General features: G+C 38.6%; 1 protein-coding gene and 1 long non-coding RNA gene across 6 annotated transcripts in view; both read right to left on the bottom strand.

The window, feature by feature from the left end:
- Positions 1-3,063: 3,063 nt before the first annotated feature.
- Positions 3,064-17,999, bottom strand: part of LOC118715459 (programmed cell death 6 interacting protein) — a 45,926-nt gene continuing 30,990 nt past the window's right edge. For 3 of the 5 annotated variants that reach the window (XM_036431774.2, XM_036431775.2, XM_045579362.1), the window contains 7 exons: positions 17,654-17,823; positions 13,772-14,020; positions 13,290-13,424; positions 11,813-11,907; positions 8,997-9,120; positions 7,405-7,592; positions 5,906-6,561 (listed from right to left, as the gene is read on the bottom strand). In XM_036431774.2, coding sequence (XP_036287667.1) covers positions 6,387-6,561; positions 7,405-7,592; positions 8,997-9,120; positions 11,813-11,907; positions 13,290-13,424; positions 13,772-14,020; positions 17,654-17,823 — 1,136 coding nt within the window. In that variant the 3' untranslated portion in view covers positions 5,906-6,386. Of the gene's footprint in view, positions 3,135-5,905; positions 6,562-7,404; positions 7,593-8,701; positions 8,756-8,939; positions 9,121-11,812; positions 11,908-13,289; positions 13,425-13,771; positions 14,021-17,653; positions 17,824-17,999 lie in introns of those variants that run through there. The other 2 variants (XM_036431776.2, XR_004986900.2) reach the window with 2 other exon arrangements.
- LOC118715460 lies at positions 6,970-7,398 on the bottom strand. The gene is made up of 2 exons (XR_004986901.1): positions 7,125-7,398; positions 6,970-7,055 (listed from the first exon to the last, which is right to left on the bottom strand). It is a non-coding gene; the product is annotated as an uncharacterized LOC118715460 (long non-coding RNA).

Raw genomic sequence — 17,999 nt, 5'->3', positions numbered from 1 at the left:
GATTCCAGTCAAGGGCATGTACCTTGGTTGCGGGCACATCCCCAGTAGTGGGTGTGCAAGAGGCAGCTGATTAATGATTCTCTCTCATCGATGTTTCTAACTCTCTATCCCTCTCTCTTCCTCTCTCTGTAAAAAATTAATAAAATATATTCTTAAAAATAAAATAAAATTGCAAAAACAGCAACACCGATCATTAAAGGTCCGAGAAGCAGACAGGGTAAGAGATGTTAATCTGAGAGTCGGGTACCCAGGGGGAGTGAGCCATCCCACACAGCATTTCCCTGCCCTTCCTTCTGCCTGACCTACACCAGCGCGAGCTGAGGTCTGCAGAGCTGGGCCCCGGTTTGATGCTGACTTGTAGAAATGGCTGCTGCCTTTAGCAATTAGACACTCTCAGACCTCTATTCCTAAGTCCTTAAATATATACAGTGACCTGCGTGCTGATGTGGCCAAAGGACAAGGAACATGTGAAATTGTTCCCATTAAAATCAGCCCCGGGGACAAACACTGCAGAACCGAGTGCAGGCCTGGCCAGGTCCCCGGGTTTTTATTATCGGATCACATCCTTTCTCTGCCTCTAAAGCTCTCCTCTCCCGCCCTCCTCCCCTCTCCCGCGCACAAACACACTTTCTCCTAACAGCCTTTAAATCAAGGGAAACCCTCCAGCTAGGTTTCCACCCGAAAAGGGGGTCTGTTCCTATCGGAATATCAAATCGAGTGTACCCTCTGCTCTACCAGGGATGCTTTAGTTGGGGGGTTCGGAGGGGACAGGAAACGTGCTGTGGGCCCTAAGTTCTCTCTCTCACGCCTGAGAGTCTCCCCTTTTTGTTTCACTGCTTCCTCGGTTCGCAAGGCAAGGATGCTTCAGCTCTTGGCAGGGAACCAGATGCAGAGCCTCCTCACGGGGCCCCAATTACCTGGCTAAGGGGGAAAAAGAAAACTTGAACCCATTTTAGAACAAGAGTTAAAGAGGGAATAAGAAAAGGCCCTGCTGTGCTCTTGGAAGAAAACATTCGTTGGGAAATAGTGCCCTCCAGCGGCCTAACTGGAAATTGTCACGCTTACCCAGAACGTTTTCGTTAATAAAACTGGAGGTGACTAGAACTTTTTGTGCTGGGAAGCACACTGGCAATCAGGTAGAGCCTGTGTATTGTATAGAGAGCCAATTCCATTCGTGTTTAAGCACCTGGAGGGGGAGAAGGGGGTATAATCCTTCAGGCATTGCCCCATCCTGAGGACGGACAGTTACCTGTTTCACCGATGAGGCTATGGAGGTGGACAGCGGGCATCGGGCATGTCTTGCTCAGAAAAACACAGATGCTCGGGGCCGAGGCCAGAACTGGGTCCCAGGTCAGGCTGGCTCTAACAACCCACTAAAGATGAGTACGTCTCCGCACTGCCTGCCGGAATCTAAAAAGTTTGTACAGAGGCCTTCACGTGGTTCTGTCACGTATCCAGTCCAGAGAGTCTCAACACCGACTTTTCAAGGTTCCGACCTTGAAACTGGTTCCTAGTGAGAATGGTGGGTGGCAAGACATGCCAAGGACAGGGGAGTGGGAATGAGGGGAGTGATGGGGAGGCTCTACTTCCCTGGAGGAAGTCCCTGGTCCTCTCACTGGCCTACTCCAACAGGCCATCCCTTGTGAGTGGCGCTCAGTCCCCCTCTTCCACAACATGCCCTAAGCGTTAAACAGCAAAAGATTTTGTTTGCCTGAGGCAGATGCCACAGAACCACAGGCACAGGGAAGAGAAGGCACGGATTAGGAGAACAGGAATGCAGCGCTGCCATCAGACTTCGCATGCAGACGTGCACAGCATGGCGTTCTGCGCCAGCCCAGAGACGGCCCGCGTGCAGCAGGTGGCTGCGGATCAAAGCTGGCCAACCCACGCACACAAGCAATGTCCATTTCTTTACTAAAGCCCATCCCACACAGGGTGATAAAAAGCTCAGACTTGTCCAGCTGGCGTGGTTCAGTGGTAGATTCCCAGGACAGAACACAGAACATGTTCAATTCCAGATCAGAGCACACGCCCAGGATACGGGCTCAAACCCCAGTGGGGGCGTGCAGGAGGCAGCCAATCAATGTTTTTCTCTCTCCCTTTCTCTTCCTCTCTGAAATCAATAGAAATATATTTAATTTAAAAAAATCAGACTCACACATTAAAGTGATTTTTTAATAATTTAAATATAAATATATCTATTTAAATTAAATATATTTTTTAAAAAAAACAAACACCTGATTCCCCATACCAAATTCTGAGTCAGTTTCATGCTGCCCAGCCTCCTGGTCCCCTCAGGGGGAGCAGCCATGTTGCTCTCTCACATCAATGTTACTCTCTCTAAAATTAGTTTAAACATATCCTTGGGTGACTTTTTTTAAAAATAATTTATGCCCAATTTTTCTATATTTAAAAGATACATAATAAGAATTTGGGAAGGACTTGTATACATGCATATAAGCAAAACGAATGGATGAAAAACTCTGTGGGGGGGAGGGCATGTATGGGAGTGGGGAGGCAATGGAAAGATATGTATACATATAATAATACCTTAATAAAAAAAATTTTAAAAAGAATTTGGACTTCATTCTTGGACCTAGCCTATTTCACCTTGAACTGTTGAAAGGGACACAAAATCAACCATTTGAGACAAATTGTGCATTCTGAGCTACAAAATAAAACAGTTGCAGCTGACCTGAGCACATGGGAGAACGAGGAAGAAAATTTGCTCTAAAAGATGAACGCGTTTCACCGTCCCCCCTCCACTGCTCAATTAACATAATGTCGCCAAACATTTTCAAAAATCAACCCAGAAAATGACACTTTAAATTAGTCATCTGAAAAAACGGGGCAAATCATAACGAAAAAAACATGGTCCATCCATGAGAAAAACCATAGGGTGGACAGCTATTAGGAAAACTTTTAAACATTGTCTTCCTTTTATAGTCTCATGCATCCAAAGTGGCTATTATTTTTTATTTCCCAACCCACCATTTGTTAAATAGCAGAAACTATAGAGCTGAAGGATAAGCACTTTAAATAAGAATTCATACGCCAAGGAAGTAAGAATCTTTCAACTTTTATTTCCAGGATACATTCATCTGGAACCTCTTTGTTTCTTTACAATTTTCCCCCTAAGAGAAATTAATACAATAAAAATATAATCCAACTACCAGCAATGTTTGTAACCAGAAAAAGAATCTAAAATCTCTGGTGTGATAATATAGGATTTTTTAAAAATATAAACTTCATACCAGAAATAAAGCCTGAATATTCTCTTTTTCTTTAAAAATAGAATTTTTCCTTCTTTGCTCTTCCATGTAAATCGTATAGTCAACGTTTAGTTTTAAAGTCTACATTTAAGCTAGTAATAATAATACTACAGCACTGTTTTTTTCCTACTTTGTATCCTGTTCTGTGAATCAACTAAGAATTGCAGTTTAAAAAAAAAAGAGAGAGAGAGAGAGATGCCACTAGGTTAATAGCAAGATTCTTCAAGAGAGACTGATAAAAAAAAATAACAAAAATAAAATAAAATAAAAAATAAAAAAATTCCCACTAGCAAACTAAAATCTACTTAACAAGTTGCATTGTACAAAGCACTTTTGCAAACTGTAAAGCTCTCATGGAAAACTTTTTACAAAATCTGTGTTGGACTAGAAAGGCTAGTTCAACACGGGGACGGGCCAGGGACAGAAGGCTGTGAAATCTTGGTCATTGTTCTGTAACACTTAGGTTTGGGGAGGGGAGATTACACATTGCAAGCTGGAGGTACAGGAACATGGTTATCTCACAAGGACTGAGTGGTTTGCAGTGATGTATGAGTATTTTCCTTAACAGAGAATAAAGAGCAAGGGGCAGGGGAAGAGCCCGTACTTCACAGGAGACTGAGTCAGACCCGTCTGCAACTAAGAAAAAGGAGTAAGAAGTTAGTGGTTAGTGGCTCTCTACCCAAAGCTCCACTATTGGAAGTATAATCCATTCTGAGACAGTGTTCCGAACTCGAACCTAAAAGGTCTGGGAATGGTGGTGTCCCAGATCATCATCAAAAAGCCTAATTATAAATACGGGTATTGACATAGCTGAACCAGAGTGACACTCTCCTATCTCTAAAACAGCACTATCCAGAACACCCTTTGTAGGGTTATTTTGTAGGATGTTGGAAGCTAAGCACAGGATAAGAATGTTTGATAAAAATGAGCCCAGTGAAGGCGTCATTCTTGTTTGCTAGAATGCAAAATGGACTTACGAGAAATGTCTTCCCATGAGCCATGAGGATGGAAGGAGACAGGCCTGTGAACACAGACGTGCCAATGGAGGCCTGCAGACCCTTGGGTGTCGGCACCTAGGCAGATGGCCGAGAGAAAGCGTCCTCGGGAACCTAAGGGGTGAGGGAACGGGCAGGGGGAACGGTTCTGGGCTGCCGAGCGGCTGGGCACGCTGGAAGAGGCTGTCACCAGGCTGAGCCTCCTCTCCCAGAATGTTTCAACCATCCTCCCGGGGCACTCTGGGAGCGGGCCTAGCTTAGCCCGGGAAACGGGCTAAAGGCCTTAAAACTTCTCTTTTAGCCTCGGATGCACTTCCTCTTTCTTTAGCACCATCTTTCCCCAAGAGAATATTCAGGCCAACTTGGTTTTTGTTTTGTTTTTTCTGCATTAGTAAGAGTTATAAACTAGCAATTTGGAATACCCATCTCACAGAGTATCTTGTTATTAGTATCTGACACCTTGAGAATTAAGAATGTAGAACTTAAATGTCATTTACACAAGAGTCAAACAAGCCATGTCACACTTGATGATTCCACATGAATAAAAGTTAGCTTTGATATGTAAAAACCTATCTTTTGCCAAGGTTTTAACTACTGGACTTTAAACCAATTGTAATATTCCATGTAAAGCTCATTTATATTGCAGTAACATGCCTTCATGTTTTCAATATACAACAAAGAAAGATTTTGAACTATATATTTTAAAACCAGTTCACTCTCTTTTACAATCACACCGTCAGTCCAACATTTAAAATATAAACCCAAACTGCCAATGAAAACAACAGTGGACCAAGTGACAGTACCATTTAAATGAAACAATAATGCAAGAAAATGTAGGCATTAAAACTTAAAGAATAAACATAACCCAATCCATTGGAAAACTGCTCATATGCCTGATGTGTTCAGAAATGAATCTCACGCAGAACAGATCCCACTGTGATAGCAAACAACTCATTCCTTTCTCATTTTCTCATTCCATGAAGCATGGCTCACTACTTTTGCTGAGGTTTAGACAGTGATTAGTTATCTTAACAGCAGAGATTAATATTAAATACACAGCCTATTCCAGAATTGGCATATGCTCCCAACAACTGTTTTGTGTGCTTCCTGAATTATAAAATAGTCCAATCTTTAGGAGCATAAAAATGAAAGGGCTTAAATCTACTCACATACATTGTGCATTAAATGTTACCAAGTTAAGACAGTAAGGTGGAAAAAAGGAGAAGGGTACAGTCAGTTTTCTTTAAACAATCCCATTATATTAGACAGTACTGTCAATAATGTATTTTAACCAGGTTATAAAAAAAATAATTACCAGGATTTGTACCATTTCTTGGAGAAATTAATATAGCATTAAATATACAGTTTTTGTATATTTATTTGAAGAATCTTTGGTACCAATTGTGTTCCTTCCACATAGGACTCTTCAAAATAAATTTCAAAATTAATATACTAGTCAGCACATAAAAGATAAACTATGATACTTTTCATTTTCCTATAAAATGTATTTGAACCTATTAACCTGCACTAATCATGCACTTAAACACAGTATCAGTTTAACTCATGTACATAAGAGACTAATACTACAAAGAAATTAGACAGTAATGAGAATCAATGACAAAACATAACAATAAAAACTGTTCTTAAGTAATTTATTTTTAAATTATAAGATTACAATGCTTTGATTATGCAAAATAGCATAATGAAAATTAAACCAAATCAATAAACCAAAAGAAAACTTGGTTTTCTTGAATATCAGTATTTAAACCATCACTGTAAATATCTGATACCCCAATCATAGCTTACGTAGACATAAGTATATTTATTTCAAAGGTTTCTCTTGCGGGTTTAATTTCTTATTTCAACTTTTATGAACTGTAATATAATTTATTTCAAATCCTATTATACCTAGTGTTTATACTGCAACAGCAGCAAATCTCACATGTGCAATCGAATGTGGAACTGGGGCACAGCTTTCAGTTTGTAGCCGCAGACAAAAATTACACTGCATTCAGAGCAGAGTGCGTTAGATTAACCAGAGCGTGGAGTTTAGTACACTTATTGCAGATAGTATTTCTTTCCCTTTGCACTGAACCAGCTGAGCTTCTGAGCTGCCATATTACTGCTGTGGATAGTAAGGCTGCTGTGGGGGCTGAGGAAAGGGGTATGAAGGCTGCTGGGGTCCTGGGAACGGAGCCTGTCCGGGGTTCTGATGATACACTGGCGGATATGGCATGTTGTACTGGCCGTATGCATAAGGGTTATAGCCCATGGGCATGGGCATTTGGCAATACCTGATGGAAAGAAGGAAAAAAATGGGTTGATAAATCAAATACGAAAAAAACAAAACAATTATTCTAATGCCAGTTTTTTTCAATAAAGCCATTTGTCTCCATTTCTCAAGTCTATTAGAGAACAGTGGAGAGAAGAAAACAGCTGTTTCAAAGTACCTGTTAGAGAAAAGTGTTCCTAATCCTGTTATTAATTGAAATGAAAGAAAGAATGTCAAGTTCACTGTAATGCATATAAATTTACTGTTTATAAAATTCTTAACAGTGGAAAGACAGAATGGATTTAGTGAAGTTTGAAATACACTTAAAAAATAGTCAAATGTCTTGTTTAACTAATTATCACCAAAAAAGCAGATGTTTAAGAAAATACATTCCATAATTACATAAATTTCTGCTCAACAGCTTATCAGAATGCAAAGATTTCAAAGTACAGGAATATAAAGAAGGCCGTATCAGTCTGACTCATGGTAAGCTCAGAAAAGGCAGGTGTTTATCACCTAAATCAGTGGTCGGCAAATTGCTGCAGTTTGCTCCTCTATTGACTAATGAGTTTGCTGACCACTGACCTAAATAAATAGTATCAAGGAAACATATTCTGAATTCCATACAGAAGAGATGTGATATAAACCCAATATGTAAAAACTGAAAATATAAATATGCTTGGGAAATAGCTATCTCTACTCAAATAAATGACTATAGCATTATTTTTACTTCTGCATGAGCTGACAATGTACTTATTCATTTATGACACGCCCACTCAGAGCAGAGACAACCCTGTATTTAGCAGGTTAAAAAGAGAGCAGAACATCAGCTGCTTCACTGGGATAAACGAAGTTTCCTCCTTACCCGGGATATCCTGGATAGGTGGGGTACGGGGGGCCCTGGGCCTGTGGGAGGGGAGCTGAGCCAGGAGTCTGGGATGCAGCAGGTGCAGAAGTTCCAGTCACCGCGGGAGCTGAGGCGGCAGCAGCAGGCGCTCGATTTGCTGGAAACGTAGGAGGTGGAGGCCGGGCTGGGGGCTGAGGCTTACTAGGCTATAAGGAAAAGTCAGCAGTAACTACAAAATGTTTCGTGTTTCTTTCAAATTGCTATCAAGTCAAATAAATGAGGGGGCATGAGAGAAACTCTACACACTCCAACTAGATATACTTCTAATTCCCTTTCGTAAATGTTGGCTTATTACTCTAAAAATGTATCACAGTTGAGGAATAATTCTCCAATTTGTTATTTGTTTATTTAATCCTCATCTGAGGATATTTTTCCATTGGGTTTATTTGTTTTTAGAGAGAGGGAAAAACAGAAATATTGATGTGAGAGAAACACATCAATTGATTGCCTCCTGCCTGAGCCCCAACCAGGGCCTGGGCTGGGGAAAAGCCTACAATCGATGTATGTGCCCTTGTCCAGAATCAAACCTGGGACCCTTCCATCCACAGGCTGATGCTCTATCCACTGAGTCAAACCAGCTAGGGCTAATTCTCTGATTTGTGGATCCTCAGTAGCCACTGCTTTTTTCCTGATGCCTAATATTTAATCATTTACTGCTCACTGCTTCTCCCACCAATGGTTAGACAACTGAGGTGGGAGGAAGGAGCAGGTCAGGTACAGTTTATTACTGTAATCCCATCCTGATCCCAACATATTATGACATTTTTTAAAGACCAGAACACTTAAAAGAATAGCATAATATACATACAAGTCCTAATATTGTCCTACATAATCATAGGACCACTTCACCCTAAGAAAATTAACTCTTACTTCCTAATACCATCAAGCATCCACTCCACATTTAAGTTTCCCTACTTATCACCAAAAGAAGCTCTGACAAGTGTTTTTATGGATCCAATCAAGATTCATGGATTGCACTTGGTTATTATGAATCTTTCCACTCGTTTAGCCTTAAACATGCCTATGTTTTCCTTCCTATGACATACTCTTTTAGAAAAGATCAAGCCAGATATCTCACAAAATGTCCCAGTTCTAGATTTGTCCAATGGTTTCCTACCGGCACAATTTATTGTAACTTCTTGTTTCATCACCCTGTTTGCTATAAACTGAAAGTTGGTTCTAAAGACTTGATTAGCTTCAAATTAAAGATTTTTTGGCAAGAATTCTTCACATTGCAAAACATCACGTTGGTCACCTGATCAAAATGGTGACACCAGATTTATCCAACATGAAGTCTGTTCCATCCTTTGCAGTGTTTCCCAAACTTTTGACATATGTGTGCCCCTTCTATAATTTTCGTAACGCTGAGTACCCCTCGTACTCATGAGAACGTAGAATTAGGCGCAGCTAAGCACGGTGCAGTGCATATCCCCACCAAACTCTTCCCGTACCCCTGGGGGGTACGCGTACCACACTTTGGGAAACACTGCTTTACAGCAAGCAAGCTGTCACTAATGTAAACTTCCATGTCCAGAGGTTTGCTTACTGACCGCTGTGGTTCTTGGTGCTGGAGTTGGAGGAGTGGGGGCAGTTCCTCCTGCTGGAGAGGACTGGTAAGCAGGTGTAGGAATCGAAGGAGCACTAGGTTCTCTGGCAATGCTTTGTTGCAAGTCCCTTATGAAAGACAAGGGTTAGAAATTAGCACAATAAAAGAAAACCCAACACACAGAAAATATCAGGTGTTTTTCTTTTCTTCATTCATGAAATACAGAAAATAGGTTCAAAACAATGATGGTATTTTGAAACATGCTACATTTCTGATCTTGACTAGAACTGCCTTAAGTCTTTTCTCCCTACTATTTAATGAAATGAAATTAGTTCTTATCTACTTGTGAAGCCTAAGGGAAAAGGTAAACTTTGAGAGATCATAGTTACAGCTAGAGTAAGGAATATATCAAACTGGTCCTAAACGATTGCCCACTCTCTCTCTTTCCCCCCCCCCAATATATTTTTATTAATATCAGAGAGGAAGGGAGAAGGGGATAGAGAGATAGAAACATTAATAAGAGAGAATCATTGATTGTCCACAACTGGGAATCAAGCCTGAGACCTGGGCGTGTGCCCTCGATCAGAATCAAACCCAGGACCTTTCAGTCCGCTGAGCCAAACCAGTTAGGGCGACTGCCCAGTCTTAATAAGAGGTCATCCTCTAGATGAGAAACTCCTAACATAATAACCAGAAAATTACAACAGCTCATAGTCACCTCATAGTCATCTCACTAATATTTTAATCACTATTTCTAGAAACCATAACAACAGGTGAGAAAGCTAATCTATTCAAACCATTTTGTAAATTTCTTAATAAATACTTTCTAAAAGGCGAAAGATTTATGCGGTCTGAAGAGAAACCAGAGCATAATAAATACTTTTTAAAGATATTCCAAAAAGTATGGCCCTGAGATATTTCATGTTAAAAGATACCTCAAAATATATTATTAAGGTAAATTCTTTATAAAAGAGACAGTTGAAAAGACCATTAAAATACAGTATTAAAAAAAACAGAAAAACATCTTTAAACCCTCTCTACCAAGATAAACTAAATCCATCCCAAAATCTCACTTAAATAAAACAGAAGTACTGTAAGTGTAAATTACAAACCAGATTTCTGGATTTAGTGTGGGGGAGAGTGGGATAAACTGTCTCCTTCATAATTTTTGCATTGATTATATTTTGAAATGATGCTACTTTGGACATACTAAATTTTATGTTGCCTGTTTCTCTTTTAGCCTTTTTTAAAAAATATATATATTTTACTGATTTTTTTACAGAGAGGAAGGGAGAAGGATAGAGAGTTAGAAACATCGATGAGAGAGAAACATTGACCAGCTGCCTCCTGCACACCCCCTCCAGGGAATGTGCCCTCTACCAATGTACATGCCCTTCACCGGAATCGAACCTGGGACCCTTCAGTCTACAGACCGACGCTCTATCCACTTAGCCAAACCGGTTTCGGCTCTTTTAGCCTTTTTAATGTGACTACTAGAAATTTTAAATTTTAAGTTGTACATGTGACTGCATAGTATCACCAAACAGATGTACCTTTACTTATTTTACCAGCCCTAGACATCTGATTTGTTTCTATTCTTTTACTCCTAACAATAATATTTGACAGTGTGTTTTAGAACCTTCATGTCCACACTATTTACAATTGCCCAAAACTAAAAACTACTTGAATACTCAATAATAGTAATGGTAATAAGACTGTTGTATATTCATATGATGAAAAACATATATGGCAACATCATACCGATGAATCTCACTAATATAATGTTGACTGATAGCCAATCACAAAAGTTCACCGTGTAGAAACCAGTCTACATCCTCAGTGGAGACAGTGGTTGTCATGGGGAGTGGGTGACGACTGGGTGGGTGCAATAGCTATGCTTCTGGGGTACTTCCAAGTGCTTAGTGCAGGGGTGTGCTCAGTTTGTGTAAATACAACAAGATATACATCTATACATACTTTTCTTGTTTTTTTTTACATTCAATAAGAATGTTTTAAAGAATTTAGGATCTGAGCATGACAGTGATTTTTAACAAAGGTCCCGCTATAAGGCCTGCACCTTGGATGTGAGCTAGATCCATTTTTATCTATTTTACAGAGATTCTCTGTAAGACAGAGTTTGAGCAAAAGGTTCTACAGCTCAAAAAATAAAAAGTGGAGGGGGTGGATGAACACAATCCAAAAAGTTAAAATCAGAATACTTGGTTTTGACTATAAAAACATGAACTCCCATTATTTAGTTAATGTAACTATCTGAAAAGATTATATATTCTTTTACATGACTCAAAACAATATCATTTTGGTGAATGTTCTTCATCTATAGGTTTTGTTTCATTTTGTCCATTTTTTCACCTTAATAAACATAGTCTCTTCGTATCAATGCTGTGTCAACTCTCTGCTGATTACTAAGCAGAGAGTGAGTCCTGCTCCTGGCCCACCTCTCAGTAGTCTCCCTCAGAAAGTGATTCTGCTATCTGTACCTCTAGTTTATATAAGGAACTTATTTGCCACCACAAAGTAAATACTTACGTTTATAAGCATTGCCTCAGATCTGCCTCTGTGAGCTGCTTTATTATCATTTCTGTGACATCACTGTACTCCCTACATCTAGAGCTTCTGCTCTTTTTTATCTTTTTGTTTCTGGACCATGCAGATGTTTGCTGACTTGTTTTATAAAACACCCAGGAGCAAAGGAAAAAATTGCTATCTCACACTGTCAGGTTTACCCCCAAAAGTCTCCACAAGGTTGGTTTTTTAAACAAAAATACTCTAAGTGCAATTTAATATAGAAAGCAAACTTACTTTAGGAGTTCATCTCTTTCTGTTTTCCGTGCAAACACTATATCACTGCACTTGTTCTGGAACCGGACTAGGATTTCGGTCAGTTCGTTGTAAAACTATAAGCAAACAACAAATACAACAAATTAACCAGAACAATTTTTAATCTAAGGAGGAACACAACCTAAAGCTCAATTGTCAAAACAGTTAAAAGTGAAAAACTAAAATTTTCTACATTAGACAACTCACACTACTTAAGTCTAACTTAATATTAAAGATGAACTAAGCCAAAACCGGTTTGGGTCAGTGGATAGAGCGTCGGTTTGCGGACTGGAAGGTCCCAGGTTTGATTCCGGTCAAGGGCATGTACCTTGGTTGCGGGCACATCCCCAGTAGGGGGTATGCAGGAGGCAGCTGGTCGATGTTTCTCTCTCATCGATATTTCTTGCTCTCTATCCCTCTCCTTCCTCTCTGTGGAAAATCATTAAAATATATTAAAAAAAAAAAAAAAAAAAAAAAAAAAAAGATGAGCTAAGACTCCTAAAGAAAATAAAATCGTTTTTAGAGAACAATATTACTAAAAATTAAATGGTAGCAAGTTAAAAGTTTCATGACCATGTTTTGTACATTTTCCCAATTCCTAACACACTAGCCCTATTTCACTGGAAGGACTAAATCTGCACACTCACTTCAGAAATGCAGCATTATTTCAGAAGCCCTTAGAAGTATTCCCACTTGTCTATTTCAACAAAGCATTAAACAAAATTAAAATATTTTACTATCCTCTCTATTTTTTTATTTATACCCACTGCAGTATTTATACCCACTCTTTATAGAGGGTTTTACATGACATCTTTTGTATTTTCTCCAAGATAACTTTATCCAATGATCACAATGGAATTAAAGTACCAAAGGAGTGAAGTGTCAGGAAACTTAAAAATCACTTGTTCCCTCATAAGCAAAGTAATTGGTAAAAATACAAGCATTTCCCTAAGCTCTTTAAAGAATAGGCAATAAAATACTGAAAACATATTGAATAAGCACTCTTGAGACTGAGACAGATCACAAGTCTATCATTATCCAATATAAAGCACAGAATATAAAAGCCATATCCACCCACCCACCTTCCCCATGACAGATCAGCTGTTTCCTCATCAGTCATTCAAATTGGCCAACTTTACACCCCTCCACCCCCACCCCAAAAACAGGTGTCCATGGCTTTTGATATCTCTAGGCTAATTCCTGTTACATCAAATGTTAAACCACTTTCTACCTTGTGAATTACACAATCCATCAAAGTTCCCATGAAATGTTGCCACCTTCATTAAGATCTTATAACAAACTTCTCAGAGGCAAAAGTCATTAAAGCTAACAAATTCAAGGCACACACACACACACACACACAAAAAGTGATACAACTGGAAAAAAACACACAATTAACTCCCCAAATTACATATTCACATCTATACTGGATAGCTACTGTTTCTTTAGTACACCATACCTTTGTGCCTTCCTTTAAATTAGCTACAAGTTCAACAAAGTTGTCATATGCAGCAGCTAAATTCTTCAAAACTTCTTCTCTTAAGTTAGCTTCATTGTTAGATTGTTTCATTTTTGAAAATTCCTGGTGTGAAACCTTGTTAAAAGAAAAATTTATGTATTTACATTTATTTCTCAAACTAACACAGCTCATAACATTTTTATTGATACTTTTCCAACTATGAAGATCAATATATTATATGCAGTAATTACTAGAAATTTAACAAATATTTATTTTGGGGTAGCACTGTGCTTTAAATATTTCCTTAAGTAAAAACATCACAAATTCAGTGTATGATAAAACAATCAATAATGATTATAGATTGCTAGTAACATGTATACTTGCAAAAAAAGATAATCCTAAATGAACATAGATTTAGAATAGGCTTATCCTTTCTTTAATTTTTTTAAAACATAAATCTTATTAAAGTATATGAAGTACACCTGAATATTCTTAAGAAGTCCTTCCTGTTTCTTTAGAGATTCTTGGACTTTTGTCGTAAGACCTCCATAGATTCGATCCAGCTCAGTAACGGAAAGAGCTTCTTCGTTTATAACACCATCTTGAGCCAAAGCAGTCAAAAATCTGCTTGTCATATCAAAATTCATTGATTTCAGGTCATTCTCTAGACCTTCTCTTTCCTTCTTTACTTCATCAAGATTTGTCAATAAGGATTTTAACACATTTACAACCTTAAAAGAAAAAAAAAGAAAACCTTAGTTTAATTGAAAAAGAAACCAGAAGCCTGGGTTATGGAATCGATCCACCAGTGTGGGGCATGCAGAATTAGCCGGACAATGATTTTTTCCCATCAATAATGTTTTTATCTCTCTTTCCCTCTCCCTTCCTCTCTGGAATAAAAATATATGGGGGGAAAAAGAGAGAGAGAGAGAAAGAAAATGAGGGCTGATAAGCAGTAGAAAGAAATATGACTCCTTGAGGTCCAAGAAGCATCAAATCATAGACACAATAAAGGAAGGAGAATGTGTCATACCTGGATGGACATGACAAAGCCTGTTTAAGAGATCTAGTGGAATCAGATGTTAGACAATGTGGATAAAAATCTTATTTCCAAATGACTCCCATGACACATTGTTAAATGGAGAAAAAGGGTGCAGAAGTGCATGCGTGCATGCGTGCATGCATGGTATAATGCTGAATTTTGAGAGAGAAGAGAAATCTGAATATAAAGATATACATATACATAATATATTATGTACATATATATGCATATGTTTTTTCTGCAAAAAAGAAAAGGACTAAGGACAAACCAGAAACTAGTGAATATGATAACTTATAAAAAGTGGATGGGAACAAAGTGGAAAGAAATGAGATTTCTCTTTTGAATCATAAAATTTTTTTCACATTCAAAATTAAAATTAAATCAAAACTTGAATACAGAAACAAATGAATGAACTGTCCATCTAAGTAAAACATAATTTCAAAATAAAATATTTCAACTCTGACTATACTCCTTTAGTGGACATAATAAACTTAATTACTGTGTAACTAAGGTCAGTTTACTACTAGGAAAACTCAATTTTCTCAACTGCAAAATGAGAATAATAGTAATATTACCTATCTCAGGACTGTTGTGAAGACTGAACTAATCTACATAAAGTGCACAAGATAATTTCTAACAAAGGGTAAGTGTTTAATCGTGTAAGAAATTACTATTAACTGGTAGTTAGGTTTTATGGTTCAACTCTATACTTTGGGCACATTATTGACTAAAGAAGCTGAGGCATGCACATTCAGACAGGGATAGAGGAAAAGATTAAGAATTAAAGCATCTTTATTTTGTTGAAGTATAACCATGTAATTATGTGACACAGTTTGTTTTGGGAGGGTGTAATAGAATATACATTTTAAAGGTTGCAACTATTATCTGTTGGTGCATTTAAACCGATAATGGAACCTGAACCATGACTTTGCCTAAAGCGTTTACCCTATAAAGTCTGTTTAGCTAATAGAAAAATAAGAGATGTCATTTTGCTCTCTCTGTAAGTTATGTCTAACAAAAACTAGGAAAAGGAATATGCAGAACTGGTTTAAAAATCAGCCTCAGGGTGAGAGTCAGGAACACTATAATAGTATTATTTTGAAACAGACTCCATGTCCTTATGTAGTATAGAAACTAAGGTGTCTCATCAAATAGTAGGCCAAAATTGGGGCGATAATACCCCCAAGTGAGCCAGAAGTATTGTGAGAGGACAGGCATGATTCACATGGACACAACTTCCTCTTCAGAGGGCAATCAATCATCCGTTTGTCCCGCATATCCACATTGTATATGTTACCTGCCTATCCACATTGTATATGTTACCTGCCTGCTGTCATTTAGTAGCAGGCTGTTGTGGTATTAGTGCCTTTGTTCAAATAACACTTATTTTACTGAATAGTGACCTCAAAGTCAAGAGGAATGATGCTGGCAATTTGGATATACCAAAAGATGCCAAGAAGTGCTCCCTGTAAGTGAAAAGGTGAGCACTGTACACTAAGATATTTTGAGAGGTCACATAACTTTTATCACAATATATTATTATAATTGTTCTCCTTTACTATTGTTGTTAGTATATTACTATACCTAATTTATAAATTAAACTTTATCACTGGTGTAGATGTAGAGGGGAAAACATAACATATATGGTCTCAGGCTTCATTATTCCTCTTGGATAAGGGGGACTACTGCAATTAGTATTCTTTGTTCCATTAGGTCCCCTGACCCCCTTTAGAGATCCAGGTTCTGTACACATTCAACTATGCAGTCTTCTCTTTACTTTGGGGGCTGGTTTCCACTGAACCTCTAGTAGCTTCTCTGGCCACACCTACTCACTCAATCCTTAAATCCATAAGCGTTCACTTTTTCTGCCTTTTTACTCTGTTCTCATAATGTGCCAACTTCTTAAGAAGTCTCTTAAGAGAGGAGCTCCGGCACTAGCCAGTTTGCTAAGTGGTTAGAGTAGGGGTGTCGAACTCAATCAGAGAAGGGGCCAAAATCTAAAATCCAGCCTAAATCGCGGGCCGAATGGTTTACTGAACAGTCATAAACTGTCATTGTGATGGAAACGCAGCTGAGTGCAGTGATGACAGCGCGGTGCAGGCCACATTGCAAGGCCTGGCGGGACGGATTTGGCCCGCGGGCCTTGTGTTTGACACATGTGGGTTAGAGCATCGGCCTGTGGACTGCAGGTTCGATTCTGGCAAGGGCTCATACCTCAGTTACAGGCTCTATCTCCAGCCCCAGTCGGGGTGCATGCAGGAGACAACCAATTGATGTGTCTCTCTCACATCAATCTTTCTTCCTGTCTCTCCCTGCTCCCTTCCACTCTTTCTCAAAATCAATGAAGGGAAATCCTCAGGTGAAGATTAACAACAGAGAGAGAGAGAGAGAGAGAGAGAGAGAAAGAGAGAGAGAGAGAGAGAGAAGCTTCAGCATGCTGGAATTTAAGTACTGTGTCATCTAAATTCCCACAGCTTATCTCTGTGACTATGACACTTAAGTTTCTATCCCATAGTGCAATTATCCTGTGTATGTCTAATCTTTGACATTGGACTGTAAATGGAGGGTGAAGGCTCTGTTTGATTCGTTTGTTAATTTTTCAAAGCACCTGGCATAGTGCCTTACATAGATTAGATATCTAATAAGTCTTGGTTAAGTAAAATCATGAAATGCTTCTGTGGAAAGATAAATAAGAAACAACACTGATAACTTTTGAGATCTATGGCCTCAGGAAATTCATTTTTCAAGTTTTCAGCAGTACTTGTGTGCTCTGGCTTATTTTCCTGTGTACTTCAGGGCCTCTATCTTATCCTACATTACCTCATCAGACATTATACTTGCACTTTCTCCTCTTTTGGGACTTTCTGAGACCAATGCCCCATTATTAATTTTCTCCTTCCTGTCACCAATAGAAAGGCCATAATGATGTTACCCATTTAATATGCACACCTTGTCAATTTTCCTTTCAGAGGTAGGCCCAGTGGAATATGGTGGAATTGTGGGAGACAAAAGTATGCAGCAATTTTCTCCCTTTTATAAAACCTTAATTAAATACTGTGAACATATGGAGTATCTAGAATAGCGTACCCAGCTCACAGGAGCATCAATAAATGAAAATTATTATTACAGGATTGTAATGTTATTACTATAATTACCTATTAATCAGTGTACATTATCAGGCTACTTTAAATATAACAGCCAAAATTAACATTTGCACTTTTAGAAAGATGCCAATAAGAAAGAAATCAGCAATTTGTTTATAATTGCTTGAACATCATTCTCATAAACAGATGACCAGCCACATCAAAATGCATCTTCTTACCTCGCTGCCCTGCATGGTCTTTGCTGGGTTAGCAGAAGGGATGGCCGCATTCAGCTCAGGCTCTGGCTTACACAAAAGTGCAATGGAGTCCCGGTGCGACTGATACCGTTCTTTCACTTTCCCATCTGCTTGCAAAGCTTTATCCAAAACTGCTCTGAAGTTGGCTCCCTCTGTGGGAAAAAAGAATGTAATCAAACTGATTTCAATAGTAATGTTTATGGATTGATTGTACTTAGTTCTGTTCTCTTCCTACAGGGCCCAATTCTTTGTATTATAGTTAAATTTCAGCATTTTGGAGCTCCTTTCTTAAGAGGATTATTACTTTTTCTCCCTTTAATAGGCGCTA

This window comes from Pipistrellus kuhlii, unplaced genomic scaffold (genome assembly GCF_014108245.1).
Source record: "Pipistrellus kuhlii isolate mPipKuh1 unplaced genomic scaffold, mPipKuh1.p scaffold_m20_p_11, whole genome shotgun sequence".
Classification (NCBI taxonomy): Eukaryota; Metazoa; Chordata; class Mammalia; order Chiroptera; family Vespertilionidae; genus Pipistrellus; species Pipistrellus kuhlii.
Note: the sequence above shows the minus strand (reverse complement) of the source record. Positions and strands in the feature narration are given on the sequence as shown.